This window comes from Arabidopsis lyrata (genome assembly GCF_000004255.2).
Source record: "Arabidopsis lyrata subsp. lyrata unplaced genomic scaffold ARALYscaffold_1, whole genome shotgun sequence".
In the NCBI taxonomy this organism is placed as follows: Eukaryota; Viridiplantae; Streptophyta; class Magnoliopsida; order Brassicales; family Brassicaceae; genus Arabidopsis; species Arabidopsis lyrata.
The window spans coordinates 3560218-3573356 of record NW_003302555.1 but is presented as its reverse complement, the minus strand read 5'-3'; the positions used below and the strand labels follow the sequence as shown (position 1 = coordinate 3573356).

Below are 13139 nucleotides of genomic sequence, written 5' to 3'. Positions count from 1 at the left end.
TCCTGAATATTTTGACTTCACCAAAGAATTGGTGTGTGTTGCTAAATTTTGTATTCAATTTATGACACCGGATTATGATTTTTTAAGCTACAAAATTTTGTTTAACTAGCCGTGGAAAGATATATGTTTCAAGATCTTTTTCTTGTAAGCCAAAATGCTCATTAGTCTACCAAATTATTTTTTATTCTGTCTGTCGAATCGTTTAGTTAGTTTTTTTTATATAGATCTTGACTAGTTGGATATGTAGTATTGTTGGGTATTCTGATGTTGCTATGAATTTAAAAGCTAACCATGTGTGGAAGTAGAAAACGGGGGAGCCGAGCCTTAGAGCAATTAGCAAACTCCCATAGTTGCTCATAAATTTTGCTTCGAAAGAAGCTTTTAATCAACTAGATTTAGAAATTCAATCTAAGAGTAGCACTATAACATTTTGACGTACCGACATACGTGAAAAGAAAAAGACGTACCGACATATATAGAAAAGGAGAAAAAATAAGATGATATTTATAAATTATTATATATATGGAGCTACGACTTTAACTAATCCTGACCAAAAAAAAAAAAAGGAAGAAGACTAATTCATTTTTCTTAGTGTATTCTTTAGAATCTAAATTTCACAAGAATTTTGTAAGATTCTTCTTTCCACAATATTAAGACTTGCAGTGAGTCAGTGACCAAACCTCTCCTTGCCAAAATACACGATGACCCACTACCGAGACCCTTCATAATTGTAACTTTGGGCCTAACAATAAATTCACATTCTTAGAGCGAGTTGAATTGAGAGTTTTCCGGTCATTGTTATCACATTCGTAGAACGCGAGTTCGGGTCCGAACCCACGCATGCGCGTCTCCTCAACGTCTGAGTCTCTATGAAGTTGCATTGACGTCACGTCAGACCAAATTTTTGTGCAAAAAAAAAAGAACAATTTTCAGGCATGAGTAGCTCTCATCTCGTCTATCTGAACAAATTTGTAGCTTGTTAAAACTATACACCCGTTGGACAAATTATAAAAATATTGATAGTCGACAAAACAGAAAACTCTAGAATTATATGAGTCTCAAGAATAGAAAACCTTAAAGTTTTAATAGTAATATAAATTTAAAAACGTTTTCTAATAAAAAAAAACAAGTGCTAAAAATTTAGTTACGTGTAAACAATATTAAACTTAGAACCTCTTAGAGATTTTGATGTTTTATCCAATTAATTTACACAAAATTAAAAAATTTAACATTTATCAAAAAAAAACATTTAAAGAAAAAACAAATGTTAAAAATTTAAGTATGTGTAAACCATATTGAACCTAAAACACAGGGGTTTAGATGTTGTATCCAATTAGTTTACACAAAATTAAAAAATTTAACATTTATAAAAAAAATAAAAAAACATTTTTAAAAAATCAAGTGTTAAAAATTTAATTATGTGTAAACCATATTAAACATAGAACACCTCTTAGAGGTTTGGATGTTGTATCCAATTAGTTTACACAAAATTAAAAAATTTAACATTTATCAAAAGAAAAATATTTAAAAAAAAACAAGTGTTAAAAATTTAATTATGTGTAAACCATATTGAACCTAGAACATCTTTTAGGGTTTGGATGTTTTATCCAATTGGTTTACACAAAATTAAAAAATTTAACACTTATAAAAAAAACATTTAAAAAAATAAATGTTAAAAATTTAGTTATGTGTAAACCATATTGAACATAAAACACTTTTTACGGGTTTGGATGTTGTATCCAATTAATTTACACAAAAATAAAGATTTAACACTTATCGAAAAAAAAAAAAAAATGTCAAATTAAGAGGTAACCTGGTTCGACGAAACAGAGACTAATCGATCGATCATCGTGAGCCTGAGGAGACGCTTTCATGATCACAGCCATGGAAACACAGTCTCTCTTTGTCTCTCTCTTCGTTGTCCTCTTTCCCGCTGTCCCATCCTTGGCCGTCTTGTTTCTCTCCTTGGCCGTCGGTAAAAGCGTTTCGGTGGCCCGTCGTTGACCGGATTTGAAATCGTTTGGATTGAGTGAAGAGGATGGAGATCAATTACGAAACGAGATTATTTTCCGCTCCCATCAATCTTACGGAGAAGAGATAATGAAAGATGAAGAATTCTTTTGTTATGGTTTCGAAGAAGAAGAAGAAGAAGAGAGAAAGAGTGAACATTGATATCTGAAGGAAGAAGAGAGAAAGAGTGATATCTCTGGAATTCTGTTCCTCCTAAAGCAGAACGTGTTTATGGAGCCACTCATCCTCAATCTTGATTCTGACCACTAACATCAGCAACTCCATGACTATGAGGGAAGGAATGTTCTTCTTGCTTGATCGTGGAGGTGATAGAATCTGCTATGTTGAGTTCCCTAAAAGGTTTGAAGGTATTGACCCAAATGATTGTTATGCAAACCACAAACAATGTTTTCTTTGATGTTAGTATGATGTCTGCAAGTCTTGTATCTACAAGAAAGAGCCATTAATAATTGGATTGCTACCGGTAATGGTCCAACAAGAGTCGAGAGAAAAAAACATATAAAAAAAAGTTCCCTTCTATTTGCTTTCGTTTGGAGAATAATATCCGGAGAATGGCTCATTTACATTTAGACAACCAATAGATTAATTGAATTTACGTTAAATCTAGAGACTCGAATAAGAGCCGCCACAATTTCCCTTCACTGTATATACTTCGGGATTCTCTACCAAACCTGCGCACATGACACCAATTACGAGGCCCTCGGAATTCACAAGAGGGCCACCAAAAGAACCCTGAAAACATATGAAAGTTAAAATCAATGTCTTTCAACTAGCTCGGTAGTCGGTATGATTGAAATTTTGGCTCAGTTCAATTTAGAAAGAGATACCGAATTGAAGCCAAAATTCCTGGTTTGGTTTCTTCATCGTCCCTCGCTTGACTTCTTTAGAGAAAAGTCTAACAAAGTCCGAACCATAACACACGTGAACGTGAGATGACAATAAAGTTTAGAACTTTAAGAGAACCGGGTGATCAGAATCATACAACCCAAGAATGTTTATATATATATGAGCAATTCTTAGGTTTGATTATTGAAGAACAAGTTTCTTGCTCAGAACCATGTCGTCAGTGGTGAAATCCGCTTCTTTCCGGAATGTTCCGCGACCAAAATCAAGGTTGTATGAGTCAGTGAGACCCTCCACTAAGTCGAACTCTGGTTTCCATCCGAGGACATGCTTTGCTTTCTCCACCGATGCAAAGAAATGCTGCAAGAGAATATACATAAATCACAATCTCAACTTCTAAATTGGAATCGTTGATGTTGCAGCCTGAATCATTAGAACGTTGTAGTTTTTACCTGATCACGGAAAGGGAATGCCTTCTTCTTCCCAAAGTCGAACTCTTTCGGGTTGTAATGAACAATCTCTGGCTCTGGAAACCCACCAGCCTGAGAGAGAGTTGAAAACATGAATAAGTTTACTCAAGCAATGATCCAAAAAGCTCAGAGTATGATATCTATCTCAAACGGACCACACCAGGTTGTACTTGAAAAGATTTGGATTGATGAGACAACAATGAAACCCATAGAAAAAAATGTACCTTTGCGCAGGCTTTTGCTAACCCATCAAAGGTAACATATTTCTCCCCCGAGATGTTGAATATCTCTCTGCTCGCTTTCTCGTTACCAAGCACGTTGAGAAAGGCTGTTCCCAAGTCCTGAATTACTGAATGATTTGATGTTATTGATCAATACTCTTCAAGATTGATCAGAGCTGAGTTTGAGTCAGTGGGTCCCTATAACAATGAGTTTTCTTAACATGAAAGGAAGCTCAAGAATTAGAGAAAGTAGGTGTGTGACCTTAACGTGACCGAGTTGTGAGATCTGTATCCCAGAGTTTGGAACTGGGATTGGGCGGCCGGCTTTTAGACGGTGGAAGAACCATTCTTCGACGGGGTTGTAGTTCAAAGGACCGTAGATGTAGACAGGACGTATAGAAGTCCAATTTACACCTTTTGATTGCAGTAAGCTCTCAGTCTCCAGCTTCCCCTTGTGCCTGCTCTTCGGATCAACTGCATCCTCCTGCATCAGTTATGTCCCAAATAAAAAGTTATTACAAATGGACTTAGGTAATAAACTTCTGGGTCACATCATATGATCAAATCACATAATCATACTATTTCTATGGCTAATCCAAGAAAAGCACAAGCTCATATCTTCCAGGAATAAGAATAAGATATCTTTTTTTTTTTTTTTTTGATAAATAATAAGATATCTTTTACATACCTCACAATGTGGTAAGATATCAGATTTCAGATAAACACCGGCTGAAGAACAGTAGATGTACCTATAACATTAACGGAAAATTTCAATTTTGAAAGGCTGTGTGTTTAAGAGCTATCAACCAAATGAACAAGCTAGGCCTTGGTAGATGTTCTGTATTACTTACTGCTCTAGTTTGGGCAGTGCATCTATTATAGGCTCAACTTCTTCGGCCTCCCTCCCTGAGAAAAAAGCGAGCATAAATTATACCAAATCTTAAAATCTTTGTTGTCAAAGGCAAAAGACTGTATATTCTTTAATATACAGTAAGAACAAAGAGATTAGCTGTTACCGTTGATGTCATAAACGACATCGAAGCCTTCTGCTGAAAGACTTGACTTCACAAAGTCATAGTCCTTTCTGTCTCCTTTCAAGTGAAGAATCTAGAAAAGACCAGGAAAAATCATTCATTTATTGGAATCCTAATAAATCACTCAAGTTGCTCTTGCTCAAATATTATGTTTTCCTTGGATTATCCTAAATGTATATTAGATTTGAGTGTGCATACTAGTTCTTTCACAAGGATTCATGTAATACCTTAGAAGAAAAATCAGCAAAGTCTTGGTCAGATTCGCCGGGCAATTGTTTGGCAATAGGAGATTTACCCCTTGTGAACAATGTAACCTGCAAAAGTAACCATTAGCCAAATGTGTGAGAGAGAAAAAACCTAAATTTGTAGCTGAAAAGAAAGTTTGATTGGTAGGAAAATGAGAACCTGATGTCCTCCTTTGACAAGGAGCCTGGACAAGAACACACCGATGAATCGAGTGCCACCCATTATCAGAATCTTCTTTTCGCTCGATGCTGAAACATGGAGTGCTCCTTTTGGCTGATGAACCTTCCTCTTGTACTGAAATTTCAACAACAAAGCCAACTCTGTAAGCAAATCTTTATCTCCAAAATACAAGAATGTAGTTTCAATCACCACAAACAAATCTAAGACTAGTGATAGCCAGAGCTTCACAGAAACAAATCATTATAAACACAAATGAGGAAGTAGTATTCAGACAACTCAAACCAAAACTACACCTAAAAATTCCACAAGTATGACAAAGAAGCTCATAACCATAACCCAGAGCTGTAAACAGAACCACACCAAGAGTTCATTAATCAAGACACAATGATGCATTGCTCAAGAATTCGACCAAACAAGCTTAACCCACTAAAAAGGTAAAAGGGATGATTTTGAAATGTGCCAAACGGATTTTGGTTCATCAGAAATATACAAAAGCAGAACCACCAATCTGGAAAAACAATCAGTCAGAAGAAAGGAAACAAAAAAGACCTGGACTTGTAAATGGAGCTTAGCGCCATTGAAGTCAGAGAGAGAAGAAGTAAGGAGAGAGAAAGAAGGCTGATGCTGTTGCAACATCATCATCTTCGCCATGGTTGTTGTTGGTTCACTCTCTGAGCAACAAGTGAAGAAAAGCTCTTATTTGAAATTGAAGTGTGTGAGTATCTGTGTATGGTTCGTGGGACCTCATCATCTTGTTCCTTCCGATCATTAAAAGTCTTAATTTTTGAAGGGATAAGATAATTATCTCGCCATTTCATGGTCACATATTTACGGATCAATGGCGTCCTCTTCTTTCATAACTCTCTTCTGATAGTGGATGATTGTGATCGACACAAAATATTTGTGGTGAAATCGTAATTAAACATTTTTTGAAGAATTGGGCCTAACTGCTCCAATATTATTGGGCCAGAGAAGAGTTATTGGGCTGAGTTAGAATTAAAACACATTTAAAAGAAATAGTATCAAAAAGAGAGAAGAAATCACGTAGCAGACACGCGCAAGAGTTTTGAAGATCTGATACAGAAAATTTCAGAGAGGGAAGATCGATAAGGAGGTGTTTTGTTTCTGCTGATCAGCAGATTACTTGTTCGTTTATTCGGATTTTGGATTCTTCGAAAGATGGACCCTAATAATCAGGTGAGAACTCAGCTGTGTTTCGCTGCTTCCTCATTTTGTTCTGAGTTCGATTGCATATCAGATTCTTGATTAACCTGAATCTAATGGCTCGATCTGGACGTTATTGTGTCAGATCTGTGTTTCTACGTTTTGGTCTCCGATAATCCTTAGAAATTATGCATTTGAGCTTAATAAACATTGCTAGGTTAGAGGATTTTCCTTCTTGTGACAATGTGTAGGCGGAAAATAATCCTTTGGTTAGCATCATAATGATTATCCTACATCATAATTGCTACAGCTAAGCTCACCAAAACTTTATTCTTTCTTAGATACAGGCACCAGTTGAAAATTATGCAAACCCAAGGACATGTCTTTTCCATGTTCTCTTCAAGGTATATAAATCTTTAGTCAAAGGAAATGTTAGACATTGGACAAATGATGGTAAACCAGTTTGTCTTGGACCAGGGTGCTGCGTTGGCGTTTTACATTCTCTCTGCGCTCTTCTTCAACAGCTTTGTCATCATCTTTGTAGTGACTGTTCTTCTTGCTGCCCTTGACTTCTGGGTCGTTAAGAATGTCAGTGGGCGTATACTGGTTGGTCTCCGGTGGTGGAACGAGATCAATGACTTGGGAGAAAGTGTCTGGAAATTCGAGTCTCTTGACCAGGAGGTTAGCCTTTCTTCACTTATTCCTAATATTATGGGTTCAGTCTGTCTACAAGGGGTTGTGTTTCCCTTTCCGTTTTTGAATACTCATTTTTCTTTACAGTCCTTGGCTCGGATGAACAAGAAAGACTCATGGCTTTTCTGGTGGACACTTTATCTTGCAGTGAGTATTTCCTATCTAACACTTCAGTGCAGCATATGCTAGTCACTTAAACCCATTCACAATTCTTCTGAAGCCATACTGGAGGATTAGGAATAAAAATAGGCAAGAATAAACCTGACCCTAATGGTGAATCATATTTTGCATAGGTTGCGGATAAAAAAATTTGAGTAGTCTTTTAGTATCCCATGTATAGATGTAGCCATGAGATGGTAGCTATGGATTCGGTGTCAATAGTACAGGAGCTTAGTAAACATTAAAAGCATGTGAATTTATTTGCTATCCTTTTCTGTTGTCTTCACAGCTAAATCTTCTCTTTTTTCCACTCTTCAGGCAGCTGCATGGTTTATCCTTGGGGTATTTTCTTTGATTAGGTTTCAAGCTGACTATCTGCTTGTTGTTGGCGTTTGCTTGTCTCTCAACGTAGCTAATATCATCGGCTTCACAAAGTGCAAGAAAGGTAAGATCCCCAATTAGTCTTCCGCAATTGCCCTGATTTTGTTAAGAATCAAATCAGCTATAGATCACTTTTTTTTTTTTGTGCAAAAGCTATAGATCACTAGGTTGTTAGATTTTTATACAAAGAACATACACATGTACATATATAGAGGTGACTCTAATAGGCATTCACCAATTTGTTGGCAGATGCAAAGAAACAATTTCAGCAGTTTGCCTCGCAGACAATCGCATCAAGGTTCCAATCAACAGTACAATCTGCTTTCACCCTTGTCTGAAGAGAAGAAATACAGCTTTTTAAGGGTTGTGAGAGCAAAGAAAGACAGTGTACAAAGAAGATTGCCAAAACGACATGGTTGGTTTTTTTGACTGATTGGTTTCAAATGTTTTGTAAGGGTTTAAAAGGTCCTATATTCGTCTTTATATGTATTTTACAATTTCGACTTACCTATTAACATTTTGCATATCGTATGGTCTTCTTATTATACATATATTTAGCCCGAAAGAAAATTCAGAAATTTTAAGTCTCTCATCCCTTTCCAATTCTGCATATGCATCTTCGGTTCATGTTGCAGGCGACGCATCTTTTTGTTGTTGGTGAGTTACTTCTTAATACTAGGCTTCATGATGATTCACTAATGCAGATGATGTTGTTTCATGAGACATAAGAACTAAGAAGAGATGTTTTAAAATATTTTTGTGTATAGGACATTATTATGAAAATATTATACCTATTACGGAAAAAAATCCGAAAAAACCGTCATCTATTTTTTTTTTGGCCATTTAATACCTGTGTTTTTTTGGCTCAGTCCCTCTCTCGTCTCTCCTACTTCCTCTGTGTGTTTTGTTGGTTGGTGGTATCCTTTCCTTGATTTGGATGGTTTTACCCGAAACGTTTGTAGTGACTAGCTTGATCTCTATTTGGTTTTTGGACTTGTTTGCTCTTGCTCCCTGGTTCTTATGGTGGTCTTTATGGTTTTCTTCCCGGTTCGATCTTGTGCTGCTCTCTTTTGAGATTGGTTTTATCCGGTTGAAGAATTGTCTCGCTCCTTGTTTCTACATTTAAGACCTGATCGAGGTCTGGTCGGTTCAAAGACTTCTAATGAGGCGTTCAATCATCGCTAAGTCGATATCGCCGCTTTTGGGAGTAGTATGGGAGTTTAGATGTTTTATCTTGATTCTCTCTTGCCAGAATGGTAGCCTAGGTTCACTTTGTTTTGAGAGGTAGTATTGGTTCACTATAGGAGGATTCGCCAGATGTGTGTTGTGTTTGGCTTTGATCATTTTGGTTCTAGGGAGCTGGTTTTATGGCAAGTCTTTATCTCTAGAGTTATTTTTTTGTCTTGCTTTTGTTTTGTCTTTTGGGGTTTTGATCCCAGTTATCTCTATTCTGCTTCCCTTGTTTGGGCTTAGTTTCCGGGGATATATCTGTTTTCCGCCGGCTTTCGTTCTGGAAGAGTTTATCTCTTGCCGGCTTTGTGTACCAAAACCGCATCCCACCTTTGTATCCTTCAATCATATTATATAATGGAATAATTCAGACGAAAAAAAAAAAAAACAGCCAAAAAAAAATAGATGACGGTTTTTTTGGGTTTTTTTTCCTACTACTACACTACTACTTAACCATAAACCCAAATAAATTTGGTGGCCCAAGTAAAAAAAAACAAGGTGAAACTGGGCTAAAATTTCTTCAGTCCATGATCATTTGTTCACCAATCTTACCACAAATCTTTTACATATAATTATTTTGGGTTGTGGCGTGAAAATCTATGCCTTTGATCTTTTTACCAAAGCAAAACATTAAATTGAAATCAAACCCCAAAACCCTAAAAAGGTGATTTCTTTGATCTTCACTACCAATTCTTCCCGCCAGTTTCCTTTCCCCGATTCGTCCTTGACACTCTCAACGCCATGTCTTTGCGTTTGCGGTCTCGGCCACGCCAATCTCTTGGTATCTCATCTCCGGCGAAGCAGAGGAAGAAAGCTCCTACGAATTCCATGGCTACGAGAGCCAATCGAAAGCGTCTGCCTTCTTACCTAAAACCTGGCGCCACCGTGGAAATCAGCTCCGACGAGATTGGGTTCCGCGGCTCGTGGTACCTTGGAAAAGTGATCACCACTCCATCCTCACATAAGGATTCCCTTAAATGCCAAGTCGAGTACACGACGCTCTTCTTCGACAAAGAGGGGACGAAGCCTCTGAAGGAAGTTGTTGACATGAGTCAGCTTCGTCCTCCGGCGCCGCCAATGTCTGAGAGAGAGAAGAAGAAGGATATCGCCGTTGGGGAAGAGGTCGACGCGTTTTACAATGACGGTTGGTGGGAAGGGGATGTGACGGAGGTTCTGGATGATGGGAAATTCAGTGTTTTCTTCAGGAGTTCTAAGGAGCAGATTCGCTTTAGGAAAGATGAGCTACGGTTTCACAGGGAATGGCTTGATGGAGCTTGGAAGCCGCCATTAGAGGAAACAGAAGAAGAGGAATCAGAGGAAGACAAATTAGACGACTCAGAAGACGAGGAGGTAACACATTCTCAATGATACGATTGGTGCTTGATAACCTTTATGTGGAAGTTGTTTATTGGAGAGTTTTGCTTTAGTTCTTGTAGAGAAATTATGTCTCTATATCCTTAAATTTCTTGATGTTCTGTGTTTTACTTTACGGGGATATTAGAATGCACATTAATCATGACAGTAATAAAATGCAGGATATTTTAGCCCGAGTGGATCTGGAAACTACCAGAGCAATCGCGAAACAAATGTTTTCCAGTGGCACGATTGTCGAGGTTAGCAGCGATGAGGAAGGTTTCCAGGGGTGTTGGTTTGCTGCTAAAGTCGTTGAACCTGTTGGCGAAGACAAATTCCTTGTTGAGTACCGAGACTTGAGAGAAAAAGATGGCATAGAGCCTTTGAAAGAAGAAACAGATTTTCTGCACATAAGGCCGCCACCACCAAGAGATGAGGATATAGATTTTGCTGTTGGGGACAAGATTAATGCATTTTACAATGACGGCTGGTGGGTAGGTGTTGTCATAGATGGTATGAAGGATGGAACAGTTGGTATATATTTTAGGCAATCACAAGAGAAGATGCGGTTTGGAAGGCAGGGCCTTCGTCTGCATAAAGATTGGGTTGACGGGACCTGGCAGCTACCACTGAAAGGAGGGAAGATAAAGAGGGAAAAGGTTCTGTAAGATTTCCATATTAATGAACTCTAGACAAGTTCATATAGATCATTCTTATCCCATTCTTCTGTATGTGCAACATATTCTTCGCCAAATATGTGTTTTAAAGTCTTTATTTGGATGTGCAGACCGTTTTATGTAATCGGAACGTGAGACCCAAGAAAGCAACGGAGAAGCAAGCATTCAGCATTGGAACTCCAGTTGAGGTTAGCCCTGAGGAAGAAGGATTTGAAGATTCTTGGTTTCTTGCAAAACTTATTGAATACAGAGGAAAGGACAAATGCCTTGTAGAATATGATAAACTGAAAGCTGAAGATGGGAAAGAGCCTTTGAGAGAAGAGGTTAATGTTTCACAGATAAGGCCTCAACCACTAGAGAGTGTCATGGTTAGTCCATTCGAGAGGCATGACAAAGTTAATGCTTTGTATAATGATGGATGGTGGGTCGGGGTGATTAGGAAGGTTCTTGCAAAGTCATCTTACCTGGTTCTCTTTGAAAAGACTCAAGAGATGCTAAGATTTCATCACTCTCAACTAAGGCTACATCAGGAATGGATTGATGGAAAGTGGATAACATCTTTTAAGGTATGGTTCTAAAACGATCAACTCATTTTATCACCTATAACTTCGTTATTTGCCCTAATATCTAAGGTTTTCAGCATCGTTCCTGCAATACTCATTTATCAACAAGCTTTTACTGATGGAGTTGCTGTCATTAATTTTGATTTCAGTCTCAGAAGGTGTAAATGGGCTGGATAACTCGTCAGGATTTTGGGATCTCAAGTTTTGTTTTTCTTTGAGGTACTTGTATCTCCTAGTCTTAACCCTGATGGTCCCTTGCTATTGTAGATAATTGCAGAAATGATGATTGACTAAGATGCAACAACCAGTTGATATTTATTGTTGTTCCATGACATACTGCGGTTCTCAATGCTCCTCATTTCTGTTGATTATTTGATAAACAAGTTTTTGCTGTAAGGCTACTTCTTTGCCTTATTGGTTATCCTATTGTCAAATATTTTTTGAAAAAGGTAGGTCATATTACCTACGAAATTTAGCATCTTATGAATGTCAGGAATGTATGCTCTCACTTTTGCTTGCGAAGAGGTTTCCCATGTTTTTGAAGTTACATACGGAACCAGCTTTAATGTAGTTTATAGATAATTACGGATAATTTTTAGTGGAACAGGATGATATTGATAGTTTATTACAGGTAAAACAAGCAGCAACAAGTGATAGGTAATAATACATGATAGTAAGAGCAGTGAGAAACACTAACTCTCCATGATTTGTCCAAATTCTTGAAGTACACTTAAAAATTTGGGTCTCTTTTAACTGCTGAAGCAGAGGCTTGATTAGGCCGCCTCTTTGACTGCGACAGCCTCCTTGATTGCAACAGCCTCCTTGGCCTCGGTGGCTTCGCTGCTCTTCTCCTTGGCAGGTTCCTCTTTGGCAGGTTCCTCCTTGGCAGGTTCTTCTTCTGGTACTGTAAAAGCTGTGACCGGGAAAGTCCTGGACAGTGTGGTCGGTGTCTTGAACGTGATCTTGGTAGGGGGTTCCTCAGTATAGATCTCATTGATAGTGACCCAAATAAGAAGCTCCTTGGCTTTGACTCCAGTGAGCTTCTTGATTTTCCCGGTCTCTACAATGGCTGTGACCTCAGTTCCATAGGAGACAAGCTTATCGATCTCTGTGAACTTGTGAGTGATGCTCTTCTTCTGCTTCAGCCATACAACACCTGACTCTCTGTCATACCCAACCTCTTCTATATCCTTCAATGGTAATAAGCCATTGGGCATAGATATTTCCTTGAGGAAACACTTTGTCTTCTCTCTGCATATCTCATCTCCGGTGTACATCTCTGCCTTAGCTCTAACCTCCTCTGTAACCAAACCCATCTCTGTTTCTTTGTTTTTAGTTTTAGTTTTGTCTCAAGGCTGAAGTTGTGTGTGTTGTGGAGAGGTAAGGGACTTAGCCTTGCGATATATAGGTGACTTGTCGTGTGTTTGCCCTTGGTTCCCTGATCTTATTACGTTGATTGCCACCGGGTTTAGAAAATAAATGGCATGTGAAATACACTCGGATTGAAAACATACCGTTGACTTTATACAATTTTAGCAAAATTTTATTAGTTTTGGTATCAAACTGAGACCAACCCTATTTTTTAAAAAATGTGAAAAAACCTCACTACCGAAAACGACGTGATCCATTGTCCTTTTACTACAAGAAAAAGGAAAAACCGACAAGACCTTAATGTAAAATCTAAACTCTTGACCCTTGATGATGAGGTGCATATAAAAGCATTAATGGCCATGGTTGGGCAGGTTTATGGGTACGTCGTGTCGGCTCTGTTCCGAGTTTTGGGTTAAACTATATCTTACATGATCGATCATATGGCTATCAGCATCACAATAATAATGATGATGATTATTGTGATGTGGTGCATGGCCCCGTACATATAAATGCAGTGCCTATC

At 38.0% G+C, this 13139-nt stretch overlaps 4 protein-coding genes across 5 annotated transcripts; 2 read left to right on the top strand and 2 right to left on the bottom strand.

Annotated features, from left to right (window-relative positions):
- Positions 1–2862: 2862 nt before the first annotated feature.
- LOC9328563 (chloroplast stem-loop binding protein of 41 kDa b, chloroplastic) lies at positions 2863–5852 on the bottom strand. The gene is made up of 10 exons (XM_021011255.1): positions 5575–5852; positions 5005–5139; positions 4827–4913; positions 4582–4672; positions 4417–4471; positions 4254–4314; positions 3828–4049; positions 3569–3685; positions 3327–3416; positions 2863–3234 (listed from the first exon to the last, which is right to left on the bottom strand). The coding sequence occupies exons 1-10, from the start codon at positions 5674–5676 to the stop codon at positions 3058–3060; spliced, it is 1137 nt and encodes a 378-aa protein (XP_020866914.1). The 5' UTR covers positions 5677–5852; the 3' UTR covers positions 2863–3057.
- Positions 5853–5894: 42 nt separating this feature from the next.
- Positions 5895–8012, top strand: LOC9328562 (Golgi apparatus membrane protein-like protein ECHIDNA). Of its 2 annotated transcripts, none has more exons than XM_002892454.2 (6): positions 5895–6222; positions 6531–6593; positions 6667–6870; positions 6970–7029; positions 7360–7486; positions 7672–8012. In XM_002892454.2, exons 1-6 carry the CDS (start codon positions 6205–6207, stop codon positions 7758–7760), a joined length of 561 nt encoding a protein of 186 aa, XP_002892500.1. In that variant the 5' UTR covers positions 5895–6204; the 3' UTR covers positions 7761–8012. The 2 variants fall into 2 exon arrangements, with proteins under 2 accessions (XP_002892500.1, XP_020866915.1); XM_021011256.1 differs by having other exon boundaries at positions 6065–6222; positions 6537–6593; positions 7672–7969.
- Positions 8013–9162: 1150 nt separating this feature from the next.
- On the top strand, positions 9163–11671 carry LOC9325807 (DUF724 domain-containing protein 3). Its single transcript, XM_002892453.2, has 4 exons — positions 9163–10002; positions 10188–10664; positions 10793–11248; positions 11395–11671. Exons 1-4 carry the CDS (start codon positions 9394–9396, stop codon positions 11407–11409), a joined length of 1557 nt encoding a protein of 518 aa, XP_002892499.1. The 5' UTR covers positions 9163–9393; the 3' UTR covers positions 11410–11671.
- Positions 11672–11794: 123 nt separating this feature from the next.
- Positions 11795–12761, bottom strand: LOC9325806. Its single transcript, XM_002889696.2, has one exon. It carries the CDS (start codon positions 12559–12561, stop codon positions 12019–12021), a length of 543 nt encoding a protein of 180 aa, XP_002889742.1. The 5' UTR covers positions 12562–12761; the 3' UTR covers positions 11795–12018.
- Between the last annotated feature and the right edge of the window lie 378 nt (positions 12762–13139).

Coding starts and splice junctions, on each gene's coding strand:
- LOC9328563 (XM_021011255.1), bottom strand. CDS start 5,676: ATGGCGAAGATGATGATGTTGCAACAGCATCAGCCTTCTTTCTCTCTC. Junction 4,914..5,004: donor TTGTCAAAGGAGGACATCAG/GTTCTCATTTTC, acceptor TTACTTTTGCAG/GTTACATTGTTCACAAGGGG. Junction 3,686..3,827: donor CACAACTCGGTCACGTTAAG/GTCACACACCTA, acceptor TCAGTAATTCAG/GACTTGGGAACAGCCTTTCT.
- LOC9328562 (XM_002892454.2), top strand. Junction 7,030..7,359: donor GGTGGACACTTTATCTTGCA/GTGAGTATTTCC, acceptor TCCACTCTTCAG/GCAGCTGCATGGTTTATCCT. Junction 7,487..7,671: donor CTTCACAAAGTGCAAGAAAG/GTAAGATCCCCA, acceptor ATTTGTTGGCAG/ATGCAAAGAAACAATTTCAG.
- LOC9325807 (XM_002892453.2), top strand. CDS start 9,394: ATGTCTTTGCGTTTGCGGTCTCGGCCACGCCAATCTCTTGGTATCTCA. Junction 10,003..10,187: donor ACGACTCAGAAGACGAGGAG/GTAACACATTCT, acceptor AATAAAATGCAG/GATATTTTAGCCCGAGTGGA. Junction 10,665..10,792: donor GGAAGATAAAGAGGGAAAAG/GTTCTGTAAGAT, acceptor TTGGATGTGCAG/ACCGTTTTATGTAATCGGAA.
- LOC9325806 (XM_002889696.2), bottom strand. CDS start 12,561: ATGGGTTTGGTTACAGAGGAGGTTAGAGCTAAGGCAGAGATGTACACC.